Source organism: Dasypus novemcinctus, chromosome 14 (genome assembly GCF_030445035.2).
Source record: "Dasypus novemcinctus isolate mDasNov1 chromosome 14, mDasNov1.1.hap2, whole genome shotgun sequence".
NCBI lineage: Eukaryota > Metazoa > Chordata > Mammalia > Cingulata > Dasypodidae > Dasypus > Dasypus novemcinctus.
Window position 1 is genome coordinate 69,761,381 of NC_080686.1, and position 24,191 is coordinate 69,785,571.

Below are 24,191 nucleotides of genomic sequence, written 5' to 3' on the forward strand. Positions count from 1 at the left end.
AGAATTAAATCCCACTCTCTCTGGTTGGCTTTAGTCTATGGACCAATTTCAGATACATTCATGATTTTTACTTAAAGGGGGCTGAATTTTATATGGAGGGAGGGCTATTAGGAGCCAAGGACAATAGGAGGAGATACTCTCTCTAGTTCAAACTTGTTGACCTGGAGATCAATGAGCTAAAAATTGATAGACCATGGAGAGCTAGAAGAGTGAGGTCAGAAGCAGAGCTCTGTCCCACGTGAACTTGTAGTGCTGTTCAGACAGTGCACAGCTATTCCATTTGGCCTTTCCTACCCCACATTCTGCCGGCTGTTTCAAAATGAAACTGAATTTGCCAACATCTTGGTTCTTTCACAGCCATTAGGTGGTGATGGAAAATACTTTTGTTTTTGAATTACAGCAGTGACTTTTGTCAGGAAGTGCAAGACATTGTTTAAAAAAAAAAAAAAAGAATCCCAGTTTTCACATCAGTTTCCAACCAGATGGTCTAAATAGACCCAAGATAATATAATTTTAACTTATTCATCTTTGTGCTGAAAACATGTAGGAAAAAAAATAAAAGTTTTCTCTATATGTTATAGAGAGAGTTTCTCTCTATATTTTAAGAGAGCCAACTTGTTTCCCCGATTGACAAACACCAATAAAAGATCTTGAATTTTTTTTTCGAGAATATGTTATATTTTTCTTTCCTTATTAACCAGTCTCTAATCATTCCATAATTTTCCCCTTTCATTTCTTCTTTTGATTTCTGTTTCTGCCTCTTCCCAAAGTCCATAATCTTAAAGACCATTTCCCTTTTGTTGAAAACATTTTTTTTCTTGTGAGCTTACTCTTTCAAGTTTGTGAGGAAGGAAGGAAGGAAGAATGGGAGGGAAGGTAGGGAGACAGAGAGGGAGAGGGAAGGGAGAAGAGAAAATGAAAGGGAAGGGAGAGGAAGGAAGGAAAGAAGGAAGGAAGGAAGAAGGAGGGAGGGAGGAGGGAAGAAGGAAGGAAAGTAAGGATAGAAGAGAAACTAGAGAGGAAAATAATATGGAAATGTCAAGTGATAGTTTATAATGTCAAAAGTTAAAACTGTGTACTATTAGACCTTCTCCAAAGAGCCTGTGATGGTAAGGCTAATGTGTCAACTTGGCCAGGTAATGATGCCCACTTGTTTAGTCAAGCAAGCACTGGGCTATTTGTAATTCAAGGGCATTCCATGGACTTTAATCATCAGTAAGTTGATTGCATAGATGGCTGATTATATCTACAATTAACTGTCATCAGCAATGAGTGACATTTCATCCAATCAGTTGAGGGCCTTCAAAGGGCAAGGATTTCAGCATTCAGAGAGAGAATTCCCATCTCTACTTCAGACAGACAGCATCTCCTGGGGAACTCATCAAGGACCTTCTTCAGAGTCCCTTGCTTGCAGCCTCCCCTACAGAATTTGGACTTGTACATCCCCACAGTCATGTGAGAGAATTTCATAAAATCTCTTCCTATTTACAGATATCTCCTTTTGGTCCTGTTTCCCTAGAGAACCCTGACTAATACAGTACCATTGATGTAAAGTATTTTAATCAAACATTGACTTTAACACAAAAATTTTCATATCCTGTGTAACTTACTAAGTTTGTAATCATTAATTTTCTTCAACAGCCTTTATTATAGCAGCTTGCAATCAAGCTCAAAATTCATTTATTCCTTTCTGCATCTCTTTTCTTGTGACAATTTTGAATTCTCTAATGGAAGTAAATAAGAAAATCTTTGTTTTGAAGATTTCTACATTATGAAGACTAATATTAATAATAGTCTATCTTGACATGGCAGGCAATATTTGATATTATCCACATATACTTTTACAGCTGTCTCTTCATGATAGTTTTAAGAACTAGTATTTATTGAGCATTTTCAGATGCCAAGTACTGTTCTAAGTATGTTACCTGTATTAAATCACTTAATCAACAACCCAAAGAGCTAGGAAACATTAATATCCCAAGTTCACACATGAGAAAAGTGAGATGGAGAGAGGTTAAGTAATTTACTCAAGATCACATGGCTGGAAAATGGAGGAAAGAGATTCTAACCCAGACAGACTGACTCTAGAGTCTTAACTCTTCATTTCTCTAAAATACTTGGTCTCAGAAAAGAATTAGCCCATGGAAAGTAGGAGGCAACCTGAATATATTAGTGCAAATTGCTGAGAATGTAACATGAAAGAAAAATAAAATGAGAAAAAAATGCTTCCCACCTTATATGAGAGATTTTTTTTCCTGACAGGGGAAAACACAAAACTTTGAAGGACTTTTCTTTTCAGTCAGAAAGTACATTCACAAGAAGAAAAGATGGAAATGAAAAAGACTGCATCTATCAGATGACTGTATCGCCATTGTAAACTCAGTGCCCACCACAGGCTTGCCTCAAACAGTAACTCAGTAAAAACACCCTTAATGTTTATTGCATGCTAGTTGATCTTTTATGCAAGCCAAACCTCAAGAATTTTTTTTAAGTTATTTTTTCCATAAAGCCTAACATATTTGATATGTCCTATAAATATTAGCCAGTGATCTTACTGCTGTAAGTAGTTCAGAATTTCTTTTAAGAATTGCTATTAATATCCTTTCTGTTCCCAGAAGTATATATTTAAATACTTGATAAGTAACTTACATCACAGAGAAGCTAGATGTTCTCCCTGGGACAGGAAGTTATTGCCTTTCCTTGCATCCATCCCATGGAGGACCTTCTTTCAGAACTGATAACCTATCTCAACATCTTGATCATATTTGTTTCCCTATCCAGCACTTCATCTGAAAGCAAAAATGTTCTTTTTGGTCTTCTACAGAGTGCATTTTGACAAAAGTGCACACCACAAGTAAAATTCCCATCTCAGGTGAAGATTATTTCCTTGACATTGTAATATGACACAGCAAAAGTGCTTTTAGAATCCTGCCAACAGCTAGCATCTATAAATGGGAAGACCACATCCCAAATTACCAAAACTTTGGAAAGACTTTTACTGTAAATTTTTCTTTAGCCAAGAGTCTATCCCAACCATCTTTAAGAGAAAGTTGTCTAGTTTGAACAAGCCTTAATTATGTAATCTAACAGATTTAACTGTCTCAAAAATAAACCAATAAACCTTCACATTTAAAATCATATTAACATAAATTAATCAATATACATGGTATGATAACATATGATCTAAGGAAAATAAATAAAGAGTGAAATAAAGAACTAAATTAGAAAAAGATTCTAGACTAAAAACTAGAGAACATGTACAACCAGGACCACAGAATTTAAAATATTTTGAAATCAGAGCTTTACAGTCTGGATCCCAAAGTGATGGACAGATGAGAGGGAATGATGTCTGAAAACCAATATTACTTATTGAAAAGTATGCTCTTTAGATACCTAATGAACAGCAGTAAGCACAAATTTAAAGACTGACTTGGTCTTTTAAGATGTTCAAGAACCCTGCCTAGTGATTCAAGTCTAGTTCTTTTAACAACTCCTGATGAAAGGAAACAAGAAAGACCAAATGACAAAATATTGGGAAATATGTATCTTGTGTAGATATGGCTTGTGTATGGATAGATTAAAAAATGATAGATATATATGTAGGTACCTGTCTCATGACCAATTCACAGGTATGTTTGATGTATGTATGAGGTTTTTTAGCTCTCTTACTCATATTCAAACACAATGCAAATATAGATAGTATTACCATCAATATAAGACATAAATATGTAATTTTTTAAAAAGCCCCCCTTGTGTAAATGCTGTAAACCATATATGTTTGTGTTGTCTACTTTTTTGTTGAGTTTTCTTCTTGTAACATATGAAGAAGTCTTGCTTTAAAAAAGAGCCAGTTCATTCCTGATTTCTACCTGCTGCTCTTGTTTCCCGGGAGTCTGCAGCTATACTGAATTATTTGAAGAAGAACATCTGGACAGCTTGAAAAACACTTCTTCTGCCCTCTTTTTCTGCTCACCAGATAAACCTGCAAGGAAAACATTCTGTCAATATTTTTCCCCAAATAGCTGGCTCAGCAAACTTTTAGAATAAGCACCATCTCCCAGGGCAGTTGTATGGATAATATGAGAATATTAGTTAAAACACTTTGTAAATGATAAAGCATTACACATATGTTAGGCACCATAATCATTAGCATTACTTTAATGCTAATAAATTGATATCTAGTACCAGAATAAGCCAGTTATGGCTGGAAGGAAGGGAGTGGAAATTAATATTTTTTATGCTCCTATTTGAAATAGAATGCCAGGAAATTTACTAGAAATTTTACATAGTGTTTTAGTTTGCTAAGGGCTGCCAATGCAAAAATACTAGAAATGGATTGGCTCTTATAATGGCAATTTATTAAGGTAAAATCTTACAGTTCCAAGGCTGTGAAAATGTTCAGATCAAGGTACCATCAGAGATGCTGCCTTACCAAAGGTCCAAAGGTTGGCTGCTGGCAAATACTGGACTCCTGCCATGTGGCAAAGCAAATTGGAGTTGGTTTCTACCTTCTCCACCAGGCTCACTTGCTCCCCAAGCTCAGCTCTGGGTGACAAGGCATATGACTGGTCTCTCCCTGGGCTGTGTCTCTTCAGCTTCAGACTACTCTGCTGATTCCAGCCTCCAGTGTCTCTCTCAGCTTCTCAGGGCTTCTCTAAGTCTTTCTGCAGCTATAGGCAATCCTGGAGTCCTCTCTTTCATGGAAGGGTAAAATGGCAGCCTCTCTTTCTCTGTGTGCCATTTATATAAAACTCCAGTAAAAGGATCAGGACCCACCCTGGGTCCCACAATCTAATCAAAGGCCCTTAACTGAAACAATCTAATCAAAAGTGATTAATCAAAAGACCCCTTAACTGAATCTAGCCCAAAGGCCCTATGTACAATAGGTTTACATGTACAGGAATGGTTTAGCTTAAGAACATAATTTTCTGGGGTCCACAGAAGACTGAAACGAGGACAGGTAATTTGCCAAAGGACTGTCAATGCAAGGTACCTGAAATGGGTTGGCTTTTATAGTAGGACATTTATTATGGTAAAAGCTTACAGTTCTGAGACCACGAAATGTCTGAATCAAGGCACCATCAATGATGCTTCCTCACCAAAGTCAGCTACTAGTGATCTTGGTGCCCTGCCCACATGGTAAAGCAACATGGTGGCCGACCTCTACCAAGGCCCCTGCCTTCCCCTTCAGGCTATCCATCTCTTCAAGCTTGAGCTGCTCTGTGAACCCAGCATCTTGGGGGCGTCACACTTCAGCGTAGGCTTCTAGTGATCCTTAAGTCCTCTCTCTCACATGGCTAGGTCAAAATGGCAGAGCTTCCTTTTTCTGTGTATCTCTCTTCCAGCAAGGGGGCAGGGACTTAACCTGAGTCATGTCTCACTGATGTAGTCCAATCAAAAGCAATCTAATCGGTGATTAGGTCCCTTAACAAACTCTAATGCAGTCAAAGGGTATCACACCCACAGGAATAGATTGGTTCAAAAATATTGTTTGTTTGGGATTCACCAAATTCAAACTGACACACAAAGATTACCTTACTTATTTAATAGCCTTCCTAGGAAATGCTGTGGGAACTTAAATACAGAATTTGTAGTGGAAACAAGTGTAGTTCATCAAGAAGATTAGAATCATAAGTTTCATTTGGGAATGAGTTTTATTGCCAATTTGTACCATTTTCCTGTAAAGAAGCTTGTTGACATGGTCTTGTACTTTACTAGTCAATGAGAAGCTTATTATGGAACTGTCAGAATCTGGCAAAGGCCATAAGCTCTGTATTGCATGCAGAAGCTTGGTACTACTACTTTTACATAGAACTGGTGGTGTGAACTGGTGGCAACGGGGTCTCTGTTTCCTTTATAATCATTATCAGTTCATTGCAGTATACTAACTCTGCCACATAGTTTGTGGTGACTTTTATACATTTTTAAAAAAGATTTATTTATTTATTTATTTATTTATTTATTTATTTCTCTCCCTTCCTCCCCCCACGCCCCGGTTGTCTGTTCTCTGTGTCTATTCCCTGCATCTTCTTCTTTGTCCGCTTCTGTTGTTGTCAGTGGCATGGGAATTTGTGTTTCTTTTTGTTGCGTCATCTTGCTGTGTCAGCTCTGTGTGTGTGTGCGGCACCATTCCTGGGCAGGCTGCACTTTCTTTCGCACTGGGCGGCGGCTCTCCTTACGGGGTGTACTCCTTGCGTGTGGGGCTCCCCTACGCGGGGGACACCCCTGCGTGGCATGGCACTCCTTGCGCACATCAGCACTGCGCATGGGCCAGCTCCACACGGGTCAAGGAGGCCCGGGGTTTGAACCGCGGACCTACCATATGGTAGACGGATGCCCTAACCACTGGGCCAAGTCCGCCGCCTTTATACATTTTTAACTTACCCATGAAGCCCACTTATTTCCTCAATCCAGTAGCTCTTTGACTTGCAGGGTGTTTTACCTGCTGAGCTGACATTTTCATACCTGATGGTTGTGATCCTTAACACCAAAATAAAAACCCATAAAAATGGGGTGACAGGAGACAATAAAAGGGAAACATCCGTCAAAATCTTCTCCATGATTCTGGAGTTTAAGGACATGAACAGAGAGGGAGTGAGAGAATTAGGCTGTAGAAGCTGCCATTTGCTACCATGGAGCTAACAGGGAATGTAGATTAAGGGGGAGCCAAGTAGGAAGGGGAAATTTATTATTACTCTTACCCATCTGCTCATTTGCCACATGTTCAACCATACTAGGTGTGGTAGTGGGCTCTCTCCTTGCCCTAAGAGGGAAAAAAGACAGAAAGAAATAGCTATGATGCAAAGCAGCATATACTTACCATGACAATGCAGTAGGTGGTTCTGGGAAAATTTTCAAAGGTATGTTCTGCTAATGAGCTAGCAGCATTTAAGTAGCTGTAAAGGTAGAAAACATCAGCCTGGTTAGTACGCAGCTTATCAAATCCGCTGCCAGCCAGTGCTATGAGGACTATACAACAGAGATTTGCTAAAGGTGGCCACGCCATTGATTTACTTTATGATAAGAGCTGGTACAGAAGTTAAATATTGAGTTCTGTTATTAATCCAGTGTAGGCTTAACTGGGTCATTTTAGTAACCTGTAATGCAGAACATGCTGCCACTGTTTCCAAAATGTTCAGTGAGCCAAGAGCAAGCCCACAGTCCCAGGATGGGTGCAGTGCGTTTCCAATGAGCAGCACAGAAACCTCTGAATCTCGCACACTGCCACCAGGGGTCAGGGACCCAGTGGGAGGAGAGGGCACTCTCACAGCAAGGAAGTGTTACATTACCCGGGGAAGCACACGCACCCAAATTCCTGGCTCCTCTTTCCTGAGAACAGCATATTGCTGGCTTTACAGGGCTTGAAGGGAGGACTTCAGAAATGCTCTGCTCACGTAAAGGTACAGTTAAGTACTCTCAGCATTTGTACAAGTCGTTTTGGAAAGTCAGACAAGACTTGATAGGGTTTACTTTAGGTTATATTTTCAAAACTCAGATGAGTGGCTGTATGGATCTGTGCCTACTGCCTCCAGAAAGGGAATGTCTAACGGGGGAGGCGGGGAGGGGTAACTTGTCAAAATACTTGACCTAAATGTAATTTATGAAGAAAGATTTTATGTGCCTGTATGTTATTTCTCTATGATTTGCTGCAGGGACTGCTGCTAATTGTGATTCTGTAAGGAGCTGCTCCCAGAAAACAGACATTTTCAGTCTGTTTTGGTGTCTTATGGGCATTTGTAACAAATCATTAGTGAAGTTTCTTTTTTTCCCCATTCCTTCACAGAAAATCATTAGGTTTCCTTATTGCCCTACGCTGCCTTTAACTAAAAAAAATTGTGCATAACTTGGGTAATGATTGTGATCAAAGTCACATGCTCATGCTTTATCACCACTATGCTCTAGGTCTCAAGGACTGGTTAATACATTTCTTTAAGGGTCCTGTAACCATCCCCTTAAAAGTCTGCTTAATGAGGAGAGAAATAGGGACTTTTTTACCTTTTTTTTTTAAGTTTTGGTCAAACAGGCCAAAAATTACATTAGTATTGATGGATCGACCTGTACTTTTAAATGGAAGGAATAAAGATATAAAAATAACTGAGGCATGTAAGTAATCTCTTTGATTTTTAATGGCATGCAGTAGATGGAATTCATTATCGACTTTTAAAAATGAAATTGTTCTGCATTATTATTTATTTATAGTTTTGCCTTTCAAAAAAAGTAATTACCATTAGTTTTTCTCCAATACAAGCAACTATGTAACAACACATCTGAATGTGTACTATAACTTGCCACTTAGTCATGAAGCTTAATGTTGTTGCAGGATATTATCCCTTTCAAATTATTACTAAATTGATGCGCATAATGCCCAGTTAAAAGCTCAATGGAGGAGGGGGCGGAACAGGAGTACATTCAAATGTGAAAGCAGTTATTTCACATTATAGGGAATTTATTTATGAAATTCTTATTGCAGAAACAGAAATGTTTTTAATTAGAAATAAGCAGTCTAATTTCATTTTTCCAGTTCAGCATACAAATACTGTGGTGATAATCGTAACACACACAAAATTTTCAAGGAAAAAAATTTAGATGATTGGTTTCAGCCTAAACAACTATTTTATTTTAATCACAAATTCCAAACTTTTAAATCAACAGGGAGGTTGATAACCAGTCATAACAAAATTTAATTTCTAAGCATGCCAAATATTTAATCAATTACATTCGGTTCAAATTTGAGAAGTATTTAAATTGTCTAGTTTTCAATCTTCATAATTTAAAAAACACACTAGAATGGAAATTCTTCTGTATTAGATATAGAGTTGTAGATGTTACAAAAATATATAAAGCCCTTGTCCAAGCTGATGTTTTAAAGTATTATTTCTGATACAGGACCGCAATTATATTTCAGAAGATCAGAAGATTTGGTGTAAACGGGTCTAGAACACTTTTGAATTTAAATGAAGCTCAGGGTTAAATTGGATCTCTCCTCTCATTCTTCCTACCCCACCCGCAAGCCACACTCCCCTGGCACCACCTATTTCTCCCTCTTTACTCTGCTTTCTCTCCTGCATCTCATATCCTCCTGGGACTTGCATACTCAGACATCTTTTTGCCCAAATGATTCTGTTTTCAACAATAGTCATCATTGTGAAGGATAGTAATTAATATTTCATATGTAGTACTTAAGTTACTTCCCCTAGATTATGCATTTTGCTTCTTTGTAACCATCCATAGGCACTTAATAAATGTGTATTGTTTGTCTAGTAAGATGATGTTATGACTGTTTTTGAGAATTTTCTGGCCCTCTGCACTGAGCAGCTCTCTATTTCCTTGCTTCTAGGAGGCACCTTTTTAAAAATTTTTGTTACATTTGATAATATTTTTTAACTTTATTTTAAAGAAGTTTTAAGTTACAGAAAAGTTACATCAAAAAACCTTGCAATATATGATTTTATAAGTTTTGACAAAATGTATAATGGCCTGTACCTGTCATTGCAGTAGCATCAGATCAATTTCAATGCCCTAAAAATGCTCTATGTTCCACCTATTCTTTTGTCCCCCCCCCTCTCAGAACCTATGGTTACCACGATTTTTACAATCAATGTTACAAATTAAGATGCTCCTTTTTTGCATTTTTAATTTCTTGAAATCTGAAAGCTTCTTATGGTCAATAATGTATTGTAGTTTCATTAGCAGGGCGTTTTTTTCTTTCTCAGTGGTACATCTTAAAATTGATGGTGTTTTTAGATTTTATAAAATGTGACAATAATTAAATACAGACAAATCTCTTAGTTTTATGATATGATAAAGGCTGTACACCTCATATTCAACTATAATACCTATATTTTGTTGTAAAAATAAATATCATTGCTATCTCTCCAAACACAAGGTACTTCACTAATACTTAAAGTATAATAATGCTGTTGAATACAAATGGGGGAAACTGTTCAAGGGGGAGGGGTTAAGGTATATGGGAACACCCTATATTCTTAAGGTAACATTTATGTAATCTAAAGCTTCTTTAAAAATTAAAAAAAAAAAAAAAGAATGCAGAGGGGGAATAAAAGGTAATGTGCTTTGTGTGTGTTTTGATTTTGAGAATAGGGATACTTTCAGGAAACAGGAGTGAAGAAAAAGCCGGAAAAGGGCAGGTGCATGTCCTACGGTACCCTTCTTTCCTGCAGTACCCCCTTGTTTACTCCACTTAAATGTTGCCGCCTTTTGCTGTTCCTTTAAAACACCGGATGTGGGCTTCTGTCTCAAGATCTTTGCAATTACTGTTCTCCTTGCCTGGAATGCCCTTCCTACAGAGATCAGCATGGCTGGCCCTCTCACTTCCTTTGGGCCTTACTCAGAAGTTGCCTTTTAAGTGGGACTTTCCTGGCCACCCAGTCTCCAACTTCAAATCCCCCTCTTCCCCATCCTTTAAGAGTTCATATCCCCCTTTTCTGCTTTGCTGTGGGCTTTTTTCTCCTTAGCACTTATTGCTATCTAGCACTAGTGTATCTCTGTGTATGTGTGTATATATACTCACCTTGCTTACTGGAAGGCCAACTTGTAAAGAAGGAATTTCCATCATTTTCTTTCTATATTCTATCCCTAGTCCCAAGAGAAGTGCTTGCTACATGGGACATCTTCAGTAAATATTTCTTGACTCTAGCCCCTAATCAACCTTAAGCCTTTGGTAAATTTACTTCTCCGATTTTACAGTAGAGGAAGCTAAGGTACAGAAAGATTAAGAAATTTACCCAAGGTCAAGCAAGCGGCAGAGCCACTTAGTATTCAAACTTAAGACCAGCTCCAGAGTCCTTAGCAATACAAGTGGAGTCTAATGAGGGAGACATACATAAGCAGACCATTATATTTATGCATTTCTTCCCCCCCCCCCCCCCCCCCCCCGCTGAGATGGCTCCATCTGTTTGCTTGTTGTTTTTGCCCGTTGTTTTTGCTTGTTGTCTGCTCACTGTCTGTTTGTTTTTTCTTTAGGAGGCACTGGTAACTGAACCCAGGACCTCCCATGTGGGAGGCAGGCACTCATCTGCTTGAGCCACATCCACTCTCTGCTCGTTTTGTTTTTGGTGGTTGTCTGCTTCTTGTTTTGCTCATTGTATTGGTTGTTGATTTTGCTCATCATCTGTTCATTGTCTTTTTTTCTCATTGCCCATTGTTTTTGCTCGATGTCTGCTCATTTTTGCTGGATGTCTATTCGTTGTTTTAGCTCATTGTTTGTTTGTCTTCTTTAGGAGGCTAGGCTCCGGGAACTGTACCTGAGACCTCCCATGTGAGAGGCAGACGTTCAACTGCTTGAGCTATCCAAATGCATGACATAGAAAGCAGTCAATTTCATGTCTACTTTCAGTCTGTTGTTTCATAGTATTCAGTTTGCAAGGTACTGCCAAACAAGAGCAAGAAATTCTATTTTCAGTTATTTGCTCTTTTGGCTAAAATATTAGGTCAACACCAATCCTACATTTAATAGCAAAACAAACAATCAAAAATGCCATTTATTCTAAGTCTGGTTTGCATTTTCATCCTTATGTGTGTTTCCTTACCCTTCTTGTTCCTCTAGAAGAAATTAGGGTTTTCAGCTGCTCATTTCTCTTATTTGACAAGGTCGTTCTGAACTTCCTGACTGTTAGCCAAAGCATTGGCAGTCCTATCTAGCCTACTGTACTGAATGCTTAGTCATTGACCTGCTGGTCATTCAATAGATAAACAAGTGAAAAAGAAATAGGAATTTCACGTAAGTATGAAGAAGAAAACAGAAGAGCAATGTGATCAAATGAGACTGGAGTGGGTGGGGCAGTTTTGCAGTTAGCTTGGAAAATGATCTCTAAAGAGGGATCATTAGCGCTGAAACCGAAATGATGAGAAAAAGTCAGGTATACAAGAATGCAGGAAAGTGGCTAGCCAGGTAGAAAAGATAGTAATGCAAAGGCCTTGAGGGGAAATGAATTTATGTTTGTTACCAATATAGCTAGACAGAGTGGTAGCAAGACAAGGTGAAGTCTCACAGTTAGACAAGGCCTGGATATAAATGCATGACTGACCTGCTTCTAGGATATCTCTTGATTTATGCCTATGAACAATGGCATTGTTGATCTTCTGTAGGCATGTCTTCCAATTCATAAAGTCACTGTTATTTATCACTGAAAATAACTTCAATTTGCCCTGTACTGGATAATGTATAAAAAGCTTTAACACACCTTCTCATTTTACTTAAACTTTCATAACATCCCTGTGAACATTACTTCCATTTTACAAAGAACTGAGGTACATAAATGTTATGTTATTTACTTATTATAAAGGTCTTCAGAGCCACCTTACGTGTTCTGACATATTATGCTTAATCAAAATTTTCAAAAAGTCAAAACTTTTATCCTGTGTTTGAAATGAATTCAGGGCATTGATATAAAGAAGGGCTTATTAGTGCTCAAAATAAAAGACTAATAAAAACAGTTGCTACAGTGAATGAAAAAGCAGGGTGACCTCAGTTTGCTCTAATAGCACATGTATATAGAGTGAGAATCTGCATACTTCTTGTTTGACCCTGACTTTGGTTCTACTGGTTAGCTAGTTTATGCATCATATATTCACTGTCAGATTTAAGTTTTAAATAATTCACCCTAGAACATGAATTTGATGAGAACAGGATAGATATGTTCAAGTGAGAAATGTCAACATCCTGAACTGAGGTTTAGGTCTTATAGTCCCATCCACTTTAGTCACTAAGTTATTGCTGCAATGTGAGATAAATAACACTTCCTTGTCTTGTTGAAATGTTGTCACGTGACAGCACTTTAAAATTTCAAAAAAAGAAAAGCTATATTTATCTTCTATTTTTCACATATTTACTTTATGAAAAAATGTTAAATTATTTGCAACAGTATTTGCTTATCATAGAAATTCTAATTATAGTTAATGTATACCTTTTCCTTTTCTATAGGCATAGTATTTGCTCTTTTAATTTCATATTTTTTCAAATACTAATCTGTCTATAATTTTGAGAATTTAAAAAAAATTTCTCTGTATTATATTGTTCTCTTCTGGGTTTTGTTTGTGTGTCTTTTTTGGTAGGAAAAGTTCATTAAGATAAAAGGAAGTAATTTTTAAAAATTGAAAAAACAATCAGAGATATTAGAAATATTCCAGGGCCAAAGCCATCAAGTCCACTTGATTGAGGCAAGTCAAGGTCTTACACCTAATTGTATGTTTTATCTTTTTTTAAAACTGTTAAAATTAAGTTACCATATAAAGGCACATCATTTGCTATGTCATCCTATTCACTAAGAAAACCCTTTTCACTTTTTGTAGATGATAAAATTAAGGCATTTGGGGAGTTAATATTTTAAATAGCAAATTTTTTCTATCTCTTACCGTTTTATTTTTTCAGTTGTCTTTCTACTAATATTATTCTCTGTATGGCACGACCTTGATTGAAGCTTAGTGACTTTTCCCGTTAAATTTAGTCCTTATTCATATTTTTAAAATTAATTTACTTATTTTTGCTTTCATCTTGTGGTTTCTTGAAACCTTCCTTTGTCTGATTTATTGTCTTTGTAGTAAAATTTTTAGAAGTGCCTCATTTTCTCATTTCTTTTTTATTTTTACACATTTATTAAACTTGAAATGTGTTTAATTTAAGAATGACTTTTTTTTCCTTCTCCACCCTTTCCTGCCAAGTCTCAGAGATGATTTCCTGGTTTAACAATGTGGATTCATGTAATAACAGAAAAACAACAACAAAAACCAGCAAGTCTTAAATCTGAGGAAAATATCTTGTGGTTATTATGCATTAGTGTTCTGATATGTTTTCTCAGTTTCAAACACTTTCAAACACTTCAAATAAATTTAATATTGTATCATTATAAAAATTCCCAAGAACATTTACCATATCTAATTTTCATTTTTAAGTATTTTGAAACAATTTATGTATATAATAACATGCTTTAGCTGCATCATTATTTTTTTAGAGGAGCTTACCTTTTTTTTAAAGGACTTTCGTGTACTTTTTCTTATGTTATTATTAAATTGCAAATTCTGATAAATATCTAGTGCTAAGACCCTTTTTTTCTTCTATGTCCTGAATATTTTCTCCAGATGGTTATCTCTTATATCGGCAGTAGCATGGATCCCAATGTACACAGATATGTTATGCAAACATTTGAAATCAGAGCAACTATAATAAAGCATGTCTTGTAAAGCAAAATTGGATATGAAACATATGGAGAAAGAGAAAAAAATCAAACTGACAATGTTTTAGTTTCTGAGACCTAAAACAAATATCATACAGTGGATTGACTTAGCAACAGGAATTTATTGGCTCATAATTTTGAGGCTGGGAAAAGTCCAAAATCCAGGCATCAGCAGAGCAATACTCTCTCCCTGAAGACTGTGGTGTTCTGGAGCTGACCCCCAGCCATCCTTGTGTCCGTGGCCTTTCTGCCACATGGCAGTGCACATGGCAGCATCTTCTTTCTCTTCTGGGTTCTGTTGACTTCCAGATTCTTTCTCCTCTGGCTTTTCCCTGCTACCTTCCTTATAAAGCCTCCATTGATAGCATTAAGAATAATCCTGAATCAGTTGACTACATCTTAACTAAAAATGACATCTTCAAAAGGTCCTATTTACAGTGGGTTCACACCTACAGGAATTAAGATTGAGGGCATGTTTTTCTGAGGGTAAATAACTTCAAGCACCTGCAGAGAAGGTTTCAAAAGAAAATTTGTTTGTACACCAATTTTCATAAACGTATTAGTCACAATAGCCAAAAGGAGGAAAAAGCCTGTGTCTTTTGACAGGTCATGAATAAGCAAAATGTGGTATATATACACAATGGAATATTACTTTAAAAAGGTAATGAAGTTCTGATACATGCTACAACATGGATGGACCTTGAAAATATTATGTTAAGTAAAACAAGCCAGACACAAAGGGGCAAATATTATATGATTCCATTACATGAAAGTCATGGAGACAGAAAGTAGATCAGAGGTTGCCAGGGACTGGAATGAGAGTTATTGCTTAATGGGTACAGAATTTTGGTTTTGAGTGATGAAAGACTTTTGGTAATGGATAGTGTTCATGGTAGCACAGCATTGTGAATATAATTAACACTAAATTTTACACTTAAAATTGTTAAAATAGCAAATTGTATTTTATATATATATATTAGCTACCACAATTTTAAACAAAAAGAAAGAGAAAACTTGGTTTCTAACAGATTTCTAATGATATAAAATCATATTGTATTGCATAGTCCAGATAGTAGTCCTTCTGAACTATTGAGCTTCTGGGATTTTGAAAGAAGTGTAGCCTTCAACATTTTTTGGGTGGGTTTTGCTTTTATTTTTTATTTTTTTTATTTTATACCCTTCATTGTGTTTTAAACTTCTTTCACATTGCTTGCTCTTTCAAAGTATACATTTACTCTTAAATAGTTCCATAAAAACTAGTTGAAAAAGACCACTGTTTTGTACTGCAAATGTTACAATGCTGCTGCAATAAGAAACATAGTCTTTTTTAATTAATAAAAAAGACAAAACACTAGATATGTGGTGACAAATGAATGGTAAACTGAGATATTGTCTTTTATGTCAACTCTACTATTATATATATACCACTCTTTAATCAATGTATTATTAATAGTAGATTAATGACACTTATGAAGATGACAAAATGATAAAGCTATTGACACTCTCCAAATGCTTTTATTTTTTTTTTTAATTTTTTTAAAATTTGTTTTAAGATTTATTTTATTTAATTCCCCCCCGCCCCCCCCGGGTTGTCTGTTCTCTGTGTCTATTTGCTGCATCTTGTTTCTTTGTCCGCTTCTGTTGTCGTCAGCGGCACGGGAAGTGTGGGCGACGCCATTCCTGGGCAGGCTGCACTTTCTTTCACGCTGGGCGGCTCTCCTTACGGGCGCACTCCTTGCGCGTGGGGCTCCCTTACGCGGGGGACACCCCTGCGTGGCAGGGCACTCCTTGCGCGCATCAGCACTGCGCATGGGCCAGCTCCACACGGGTCAAGGAGGCCCGGGGTTTGAACCACGGACCTCCCATGTGGTAGACGGACGCCCTAACCACTGGGCCAAGTCCGTTTTCCCTCCAAATGCTTTTAGAACTCCTTTCCACTGTTCCACTGAAGCCAAGAAACAATCATACTGATATTTAGTTACTCCAGTTCCAGCAGAGAGCTTACTTACTGTCTTTTCAAAGATAATTAAAACCTCATGCCACTTCATAACAAAGAAAATCAATCTAAGAAGTCCACCATTACTAGTAGACTTCATACTTGAAAGATTTAAGCATTTTGGAGGTAAATTCTAAAGCTTTTGCTATGATGGAGTATAGGAAGGGATAGAAGTTGTAGACAAAGGGCATCCACCAGCCATCCCTTTTCAGAGTCTATAGTATGGCATTAAGGAGAGTATTTCCCATTGTTATTATCACACCAAAGTGATTTATAACAAGGAATTCATAATTGAACACCTAGCCTTTCTTCATTCCCCCTGCCCTTCCAACCCATTATCCATGCTGCCATCTTAATAATCTTTTTAAAACACAGAACTCATTAGTTCTCTATTTTAAGATTCCTCAAAAATTTCCCATGGACTGCTATGTAGTCCAAACTCCTTATCTTATTGTACATAGTCCTTCAGGGGTTTAAACCTATCTTCCTAGCACTTCCTGTGTTCCATATCCTCTTCACATAAAGCTAATGTTAGAAATACCAGTCCATTGGATTGTTGTAAGGATTAAATGAGAGAATGTACCTAAGATACTTAATAATAACTAATATTCATTGAGCCCTTATCAACTTACCATATGCTAGGCACTGAGCTAGGTGCTTATGTGCATTTGCTCACTTCATCTCCATTTATCCCTATGAGGTATAAATGCTTTTATCATCTCCAAAATATAAATTTCAAAAAGAGATATTTGAGAGGCCAAATTTTCCCAAACCCCCCGTCAGCATCGGGGTGCAAGCCGCCCCAGCCGCAAAGGTCAACCCATAGATAGAATTGAATTTGTTTCTGTCAACTCCAAAATGGATGCTTTTATAGACTTTATTGCTGCCTGGCACATTGCCTGCTGAACAATTCAGTTTGATTAAATATTTATTTTTTTAAAAACCCATTACTATAAAACTTACAGTACAATTTTTTTTGTTTCCTTCAGACACTAAGGTTATCAGACCACTTCTTCTCTGATGCTGGAAATGCTCCAGTCTCCTCCTTGCTGTCCTCCTCCATCTTCGCATATGTAAGAATTAGGTTATTTATCTTTTGGCAGTTCCTTGAGTGGAGGAACCACATCTTTATTGTTTTCATATCTTCAGAGCTTAGCATACTGTGCAGCACTCAACAATTGCTGAACAATTGAAGGAGTGAAGCAAACCATGAGAAAAATTTCAAAGTCTGGGGCTCTCCCCTTTCTCCAGTATGCTGAATTCCTGCTTCCATTTAATGTTTAACTACAACAGCCCTTCAAATGGACTCTACCAGATCCTTATGAAAGAGCTAAGATGGTAAGAGGGGCTGTAGAGAAGAAAAAATCGCTGTTTCTTCATTTCTCTTTTAAATTGGCAAAATTGAAGGATTTTCTTACTAGATGAGAAAGATACATTGTTAAAGGGAGAGAAGATGACATTAGGAAAGATATTTTAAAAGTTTCTACCTATTTAGAAATAGTGAAATAATATTTAAATTCTCTTATTAAAATTACTAGCTATGCTTCATGCTAAGTCTGCTAAGGCTGAAATCTCAAGCTTTTGTGTTTTTTTCCCTCTAAGCCCTTTTATAGTATTTTGCAAACACAGTCATACCTCCATTGACAGTATTTCAGAGAGGTTGGCGAATGAGGAAACACTAATTCTAACATCTGAGAACATGAGGGAGATCAAGTGATAGGCACATGGTCACAGAGTGAGTCAGTGAATGTTCCAGGAATAGAGCTTGGATCTTTTGACTACTAGTCCCCTATTCTTCCCATTACTGCCATCTTCCCTGAAGATTTTGGTAAAAAATAGAAGGTGGTACAGTTAACAAAGTAAAATCGTTGTCATTGCCAGTGTCTGTATTTCTATTTTTCCATTTAATAGCATAATTTTAAAACTCACAAATGCATTTGTGCTATTGGTTGTTTTGTTATTTTATTATGCCAAGAAGACTAGCACAAAAATTCTAAAATTTCTTTTATCCCCTAAATTATAGGGAGCCCACATATATCAGCACTAAAGCATTTTAAATATAAAATAAATCACATCAGTCCATCATTATTTTGCCCAAATAATTCTTAATAAACTGCTTTTGTTTGTGTTTGTTTTTTGAGTTGCATGGCAGCATCCTCCATTCCATCCCTGAGAGACATTCAGCAACTCTAAGGTTTAAAGCAGGTTTGGTTCTCTGGGGACAATAAAAGTAGTTTGAAAAGAAAAAAAAAAAGTCAGTGTCCTCTAACTATGGTATATCTATAAATTACAATTCCATGGCTTAAGAGAAAGAATTCCTTGCTTCGTCCTTTGAATTTAAGGGTCCCTCTCTATCTCCCCAATTAAACCCCCTGTTTGTATATGAAAGCTGTGACTTAGCTTTCTCTGCAGAGATAAAAGGCAGATAAAACCTGGGTGTCCCTGCCACTGCCAGCTGTGCAACATTAGAAAAGTCACTGAACTTCCTTTAGCCTTAGTTTCTTCACCGGGCAATAAGGGAATAATGTTACTCTCCTTTAAAATGTTGTTGCCAAGGTTAACGATATATGTGTAAATGTGAGCTTAAGTCATAGATCCTCTGTTGAGAATCTAACCACCATTTTTTTCACCTAAGAAAACTGAAGCATATTAAATGCAAGCATGGTAAATGCTGTGCCCACTTTCATACAGAGAGGGAGTCAGATCTGTGGCTAGAAACCAAGTCTTTTGGTTCAGTGCTTCTTTTTTAACTTGCTAGGCACAACGGAACTACTACAAACATGTAAGGAATATAATGACTACTAGAGAATAATCTGGAAGAGGAAGTCGGCTGTTTACACAAAACACCATGAACGCTGATGTGAAAAGAGGAAGGTAGAAGGAAGAATATTTATTAGAGGGTTTATACCAGGCCGAGCATAAATTTAAAAGTTAAAAAATTTTAACTACCCGTTTGTATTACATGTTAAAATATCCACTAAGGATGTTTTTAAAATGTATAGAATTATCAAAAACTCATTCCTTTCTAACACTCTTCTAATTCTAGGAATCAGCAGCTCTTAACAGTGAGCACCAAATCCCTGCCTTCTGCAGTATTGCTATCTGTTCTGGCTGGGTGTGGAAATTGCAGCAAGGAAGCTTAAGGGGAATGAGTAAGCAGAGGGTTATAGGTGAGGAGCACCAGCCAAGCCCCCCCACTCACAAATGACTCTTTAGTGCTTTCAGATCTTAGAGGTTCAACTGGATTTACAAGTCCCTCTTACAAAATGTATATACTCTCTTAAAATATTTGCATCCCCATAAATTTCTTCAATTATATTAATTTTACATTTCTCCTCTTATTATATAAGTTTTGATAGGTAGAAGAGAGGGAAAAGAAAGGCTAACTAAAAGCTTGAAGCATTTCAGAAAGGGTGGGCATTGATTGGAATTGAATGGTAGATGTCAAGATACATATCTATGAAATAGCAAAAACGGTCATTGGCTACAACTTTGGCATTTTGTTTAAGGCTGTGGAAGTACCAATTAAAACCCTTCCTCTGAAACTACCCTTGTGTTTATGTTCTAGGACTTGGTGTTGAATCCTATATCTTATATGTATTGGGAGTTAAGAACACTTAAAGTTATAGTTCAGGAAGACAGATACCATAAGAGAAAGATAACAGAATTAAAAGCTGAGCACCTAAATTCAAATTCCTACTCTAATATTGTATCAATGATGAATTGCATTTTTCCCTGAGTAAAGACTCCTAATTATAATCACTTAAACACGTAACACTTTTTTTCCTCAGGTAGAAAAAAAACTCAAGAATAGATAATCACTGGTATAGGTTTAGGATACCAAAACTGAAGTTGCCAATTAAAAAAAAAAAAATTTTATTGTAGCAACATATATAAACTCGAAATTTCCCATTATAATGATTTTCAAATGTACAATTCAATGGTATTAATTACATCCACAATATTATACTACCAGCACCAATATCCATTGTCCCAAATTTTTCATCACCTCAAACAGAAATCTGCACCCATTAAGCAATAACTCCCCATTCTCCTCACTCCCTAGCTCCTGGTAACCTAGAATCTACTTTCTGTCTATGGGGTTGCGTTCATATAACAGAATGCATACAATATTTGTCTCTTTGTATCTGGCTTATTTCACTCAACATGATATCTTCAAGGTTTATTCATGTTGTTACATTTATCAGAATTCCATTCTTTGTTATGGATGGATAATATTCCATTGTGTGTATATAACACATTTTGTTTATCCATTCTTCTTTTGATGGTTACCTGTGTTGTTTTTACCTTTTGGCTATTGGGAATAATTCTGCTATGAACATTGGTGTACAAATATCTTTTCAAGTCCCTGCTTTCCATTCTTTTGATTATATACTAAGAAGTGGAATTACCAGGTCATATGAAAATTGTATGATCAACTTTCTGAGGAACTACCAAACTGATCTGCACAGTGGATATACCACGTTACAATCCTACCAGAAATATATAAGGGTTCCAACTTCTCTGCATCCTCACCAACACTTTTATTTTTTGTTGTTGTTGTTAAGAATATCCATCCTAGTGGCTTTGCCCTTGGATTTTCTTAGCCTTTTCTCTTGTGGTTCTTAGAGAGCTCCTGCAGTTCATGCCATCACATCCATATTCCAGGAAGCAGGAAGGTAGAGGCAGGAAGAAGTGGCCTGTGTATTAGTGAGGCAAAAACTTTCCCACAAACTTCAAGCAGACTCTAGCTTTTGCCTTAGTGTGCAGAACTGTGCCACATGATGACCTAAAAAAAAAAAAAAAAGGATTTTTACTCTATGTGTGTGTGTATGTATGTAGTCCTAAATCGAATCAGAGTTCTGTTACAAAAGAAGTGAAGAAAGGATAACAGAAATTAGCATTCTCTTCCCACAATCACTAAACAACCTCTGTACAGTATTTTATTGTCTTGATCTACGATACAGTTATCATAAATAATCTGCTCTATCTTAACCCTCTGCTCCTCTCCCAGCATTGAGCTTGGGGGAAAGAAATGACATTTAAAGTTAAAAAGTGGTATATAAATATAAGGTACTTATATCAAGAAAGTAGTAGAAGGCAAGAGTATGTATTAGAAAGAGACTCTAATGCATACCTTTTTACTTTTCAGTTTATCAGTAAGAGTGAAATAAGCATAAATTATTTTAAAGTCTGTATTGAACATTTAAAAAGTATACCAAGAGGTAACTTAACCTTAAAATATGCCAATTGCAAATTATTCTTATAATCCATAAACTATATGAACTCTGGCATAGTGCAACCTAAATGTGGCCTCAGCGCTTCTTGAAAGTTGGGTCAGATGTGTCTGTTTTGAATGGACAAGACAGAAAAAATACTTTTACCTGGAAATCTGTAATATGGATTGCTAATCAGGAAAAAATATTTTGAAAAAACTTTCTCTACAAAATAAACCAAGGGGCATTGGGTAGGGAAGTTTTTTAAAGTAAACCATGGGAAACGGACTTGGCCCAGTGGTTAGGGTGTCCGTCTACCGCATGGGAGGTCCGTGGTTCAAATCCCGGGCCTCCTTGACCCGCGTGGAGCTGGCCCACGCGCAGTGCTGATGCGCGCAATGAGTGCCCTGCCGTGCAGGGGTGTCCCCCGCGTAGAGAGCCCCCCGCGCAAGGAGTGCGCCCTTAAGGAGAGCCGCCCAGTGCGAAAGAAAGAGCAGTCTGCCCAGGAATGGTGCCGCCCACACTTCCCGTGCCGCTGACGACAACAGAAGCGGACAAAGAAACAAGACAACAAGACGCAGCAAATAGACACAGAGAACAGACAACCGGGGGAGGGGGGAATTAAATAAATAAATAGATCTTTAAAAAAAAAATAAAGTAAACCAAATGATCTACAATAATCATTTTGTCTATTCAAGAATCCAAGACCTTCAGACTTCTCTAGTGAAAAACAAGCATTCTTTGTCAGTCTGACAGTATTCTACATTTATATGGTTTTTTGCAATACAGTAATGTATTAAGATTTTTTGCTTTCTAAAGAATTACTATGTAACAAATTAGAATTACATTTGAGTCAAAGAGCAGCTAACTAGTACCTTGAAGCAATCCTTACAATAACTTTGTCTTATAAATTCAAATTCAGAAATAATTAAATAGCCTATCAATAGAAGAGCATCAGGTACAGCAAAACTGAGACAGGATAGCAACACTAAAAAACAATTTAAACAAATTACCTCTTAAGAGCTAGGATACAAATCAAATTAGTGAAGTACTTGTTGAATTCAAAAAATTTAAGACTACTACCCAGAGGTTTTTTTTTAACATATTATACTATTTATTTAATAAAATAGCTATCATATGACCATGGGGCAGAGTGGATACAGGTTCAAGAGCATTAGACCTCTTGCTTGTCCATGACCACAGCTGCTCCAGTGTTCAACAAACAGCCATGTGAATTCCTGCAAATAATCCATAGCATTGTGCTCAAGTGAAAATTATACCAGTTCCCCCCGGAGGATTCTATTCTGGTCTTTTCCTATGTGAAGTAGGACCTGACCTCAAGTTTGAAGCCTGGAGGAAGACACCACAGATCAAGAAAGCAAAAGAATTTCTTCTGGGTAGAGGGAAGTGGTTATCTGACATGGAGATAATTGGAGGAGGAGAAAATAATGATTAAATATGACAAAGTCTGGTTCAATAATGAAAGGTAGGGAAGAACAACATGGGCATGGTGAGAGATGAGGGGCAAAAAAGAGAACTGAAGGCTGTGGAAGTGCTTGAAGTTTGTTTTTGTTTGTTTGTTTGTTTGTTTTACCAGAGGTTGAACTGGAGCTAGAACCAACTTCTTAACAATTTGTACATAGGATTAGATGATTACTAAAATTTCTTATGCCTCAGTTCTTTGTTTTATTCCCTTAATGTCCATATCTATATAATTAGAATGATAATATTACACTTTAATCTGTGGTTTTATGAAATCTAACAGCTATTTTATAATTCTTGGTAGCTTTGTTGAAGATTTTAACCAGCTACTTTTGGGTTTTTTTTTCTTCGAGGTAAAAAATCCCCGGGGCTGGGGATTGAACCTAGGACCTTGTATGTGAGAAGCCAGTGTTCAACCACTGAGCCACCTCAGCTCCCGTGAATTGATTTTGGTTTTTCATTTGTTTGCTTGTTGTTTGGTTTTTTGTTTTTAGGAGGCATCAGGAACTGAAGCTGGGACCTCCCATGTGGGAAATAGGTGCCCAACCGCTTGAGCCACATCTGCTTCCCAGCTGTTTTCTTATATGTGTATGGGTGGAACATGAAAATTAAGAATGGAAATAAAGTGCCTTCAAAAATATTCAATCTGAACTCTTTTAACCACATTCAAGTATATAATTCAGTGCTGTTTATTGTATGTTCAATGTTCTGCTACCACTACCACCATCCATTACAAAAACAGAAACTCTGTATGTTTTAATCATTAACTATTCCTTACCCCCACCATGACACCTGGTAACTTATGTTCTAGATTCTGGCTCTATGAGTTTGTTTATTCTAATTATTTCATATCAGTGAGATCCTATAATATTTGTCCTTTTGTGTCTGGCTTATTTCACTCAACATGATGTCTACAAAGTTTGTCCATTTCACACCTATCAGAACTCCATTCCTTTTTATGACTGAATAATATTCCATTGTGTTTATTCATTCATCAGTTTATGGACACTTGGATTGCTTCCATTTTTTGGCAGTTGTGAGTAATGCCACTATGAACATTGGTGTGCAAATATCTGTTTGAGTCCCTGCTTTCAATTCTTTGGGGTTATATACCTAGAAGTGGGATTGCAGGGTCATATGGTAATTATCTATACTTAACTTTCTGAGGAACCACCAAACTACCTTACATTTTACATTCCCACCAACAATGAATAAGAGTTCCTATTTCTCCATAACCACTCCAACACCTATAATTTTCCATTTTTTGAATAGTAGCTATTCTAGTGGGTGGGAAATGTTATCTCT

At 36.9% G+C, this 24,191-nt stretch overlaps 1 protein-coding gene across 18 annotated transcripts in view; it reads left to right on the forward strand.

Annotated features, from left to right (window-relative positions):
- Positions 1–24,191, forward strand: part of OXR1 (oxidation resistance 1) — a 531,828-nt gene that overhangs the window by 367,100 nt on the left and 140,537 nt on the right. For 2 of the 18 annotated variants that reach the window (XM_058275907.2, XM_004457546.5), the window contains exon 1: positions 7,291–7,400. The exons of 12 other annotated variants lie outside the window; for them this stretch is intronic. Coding sequence is in view for 2 of the 6 variants with exons in the window: in XM_071207990.1 (XP_071064091.1) it covers positions 7,382–7,400 (19 nt within the window). In the remaining 4 variants the exon portion in view is untranslated. Of the gene's footprint in view, positions 1–7,216; positions 7,401–24,191 lie in introns of those variants that run through there. 4 more of the 18 variants (XM_071207990.1, XM_071207994.1, XM_071207996.1 and 1 more) reach the window with 4 other exon arrangements.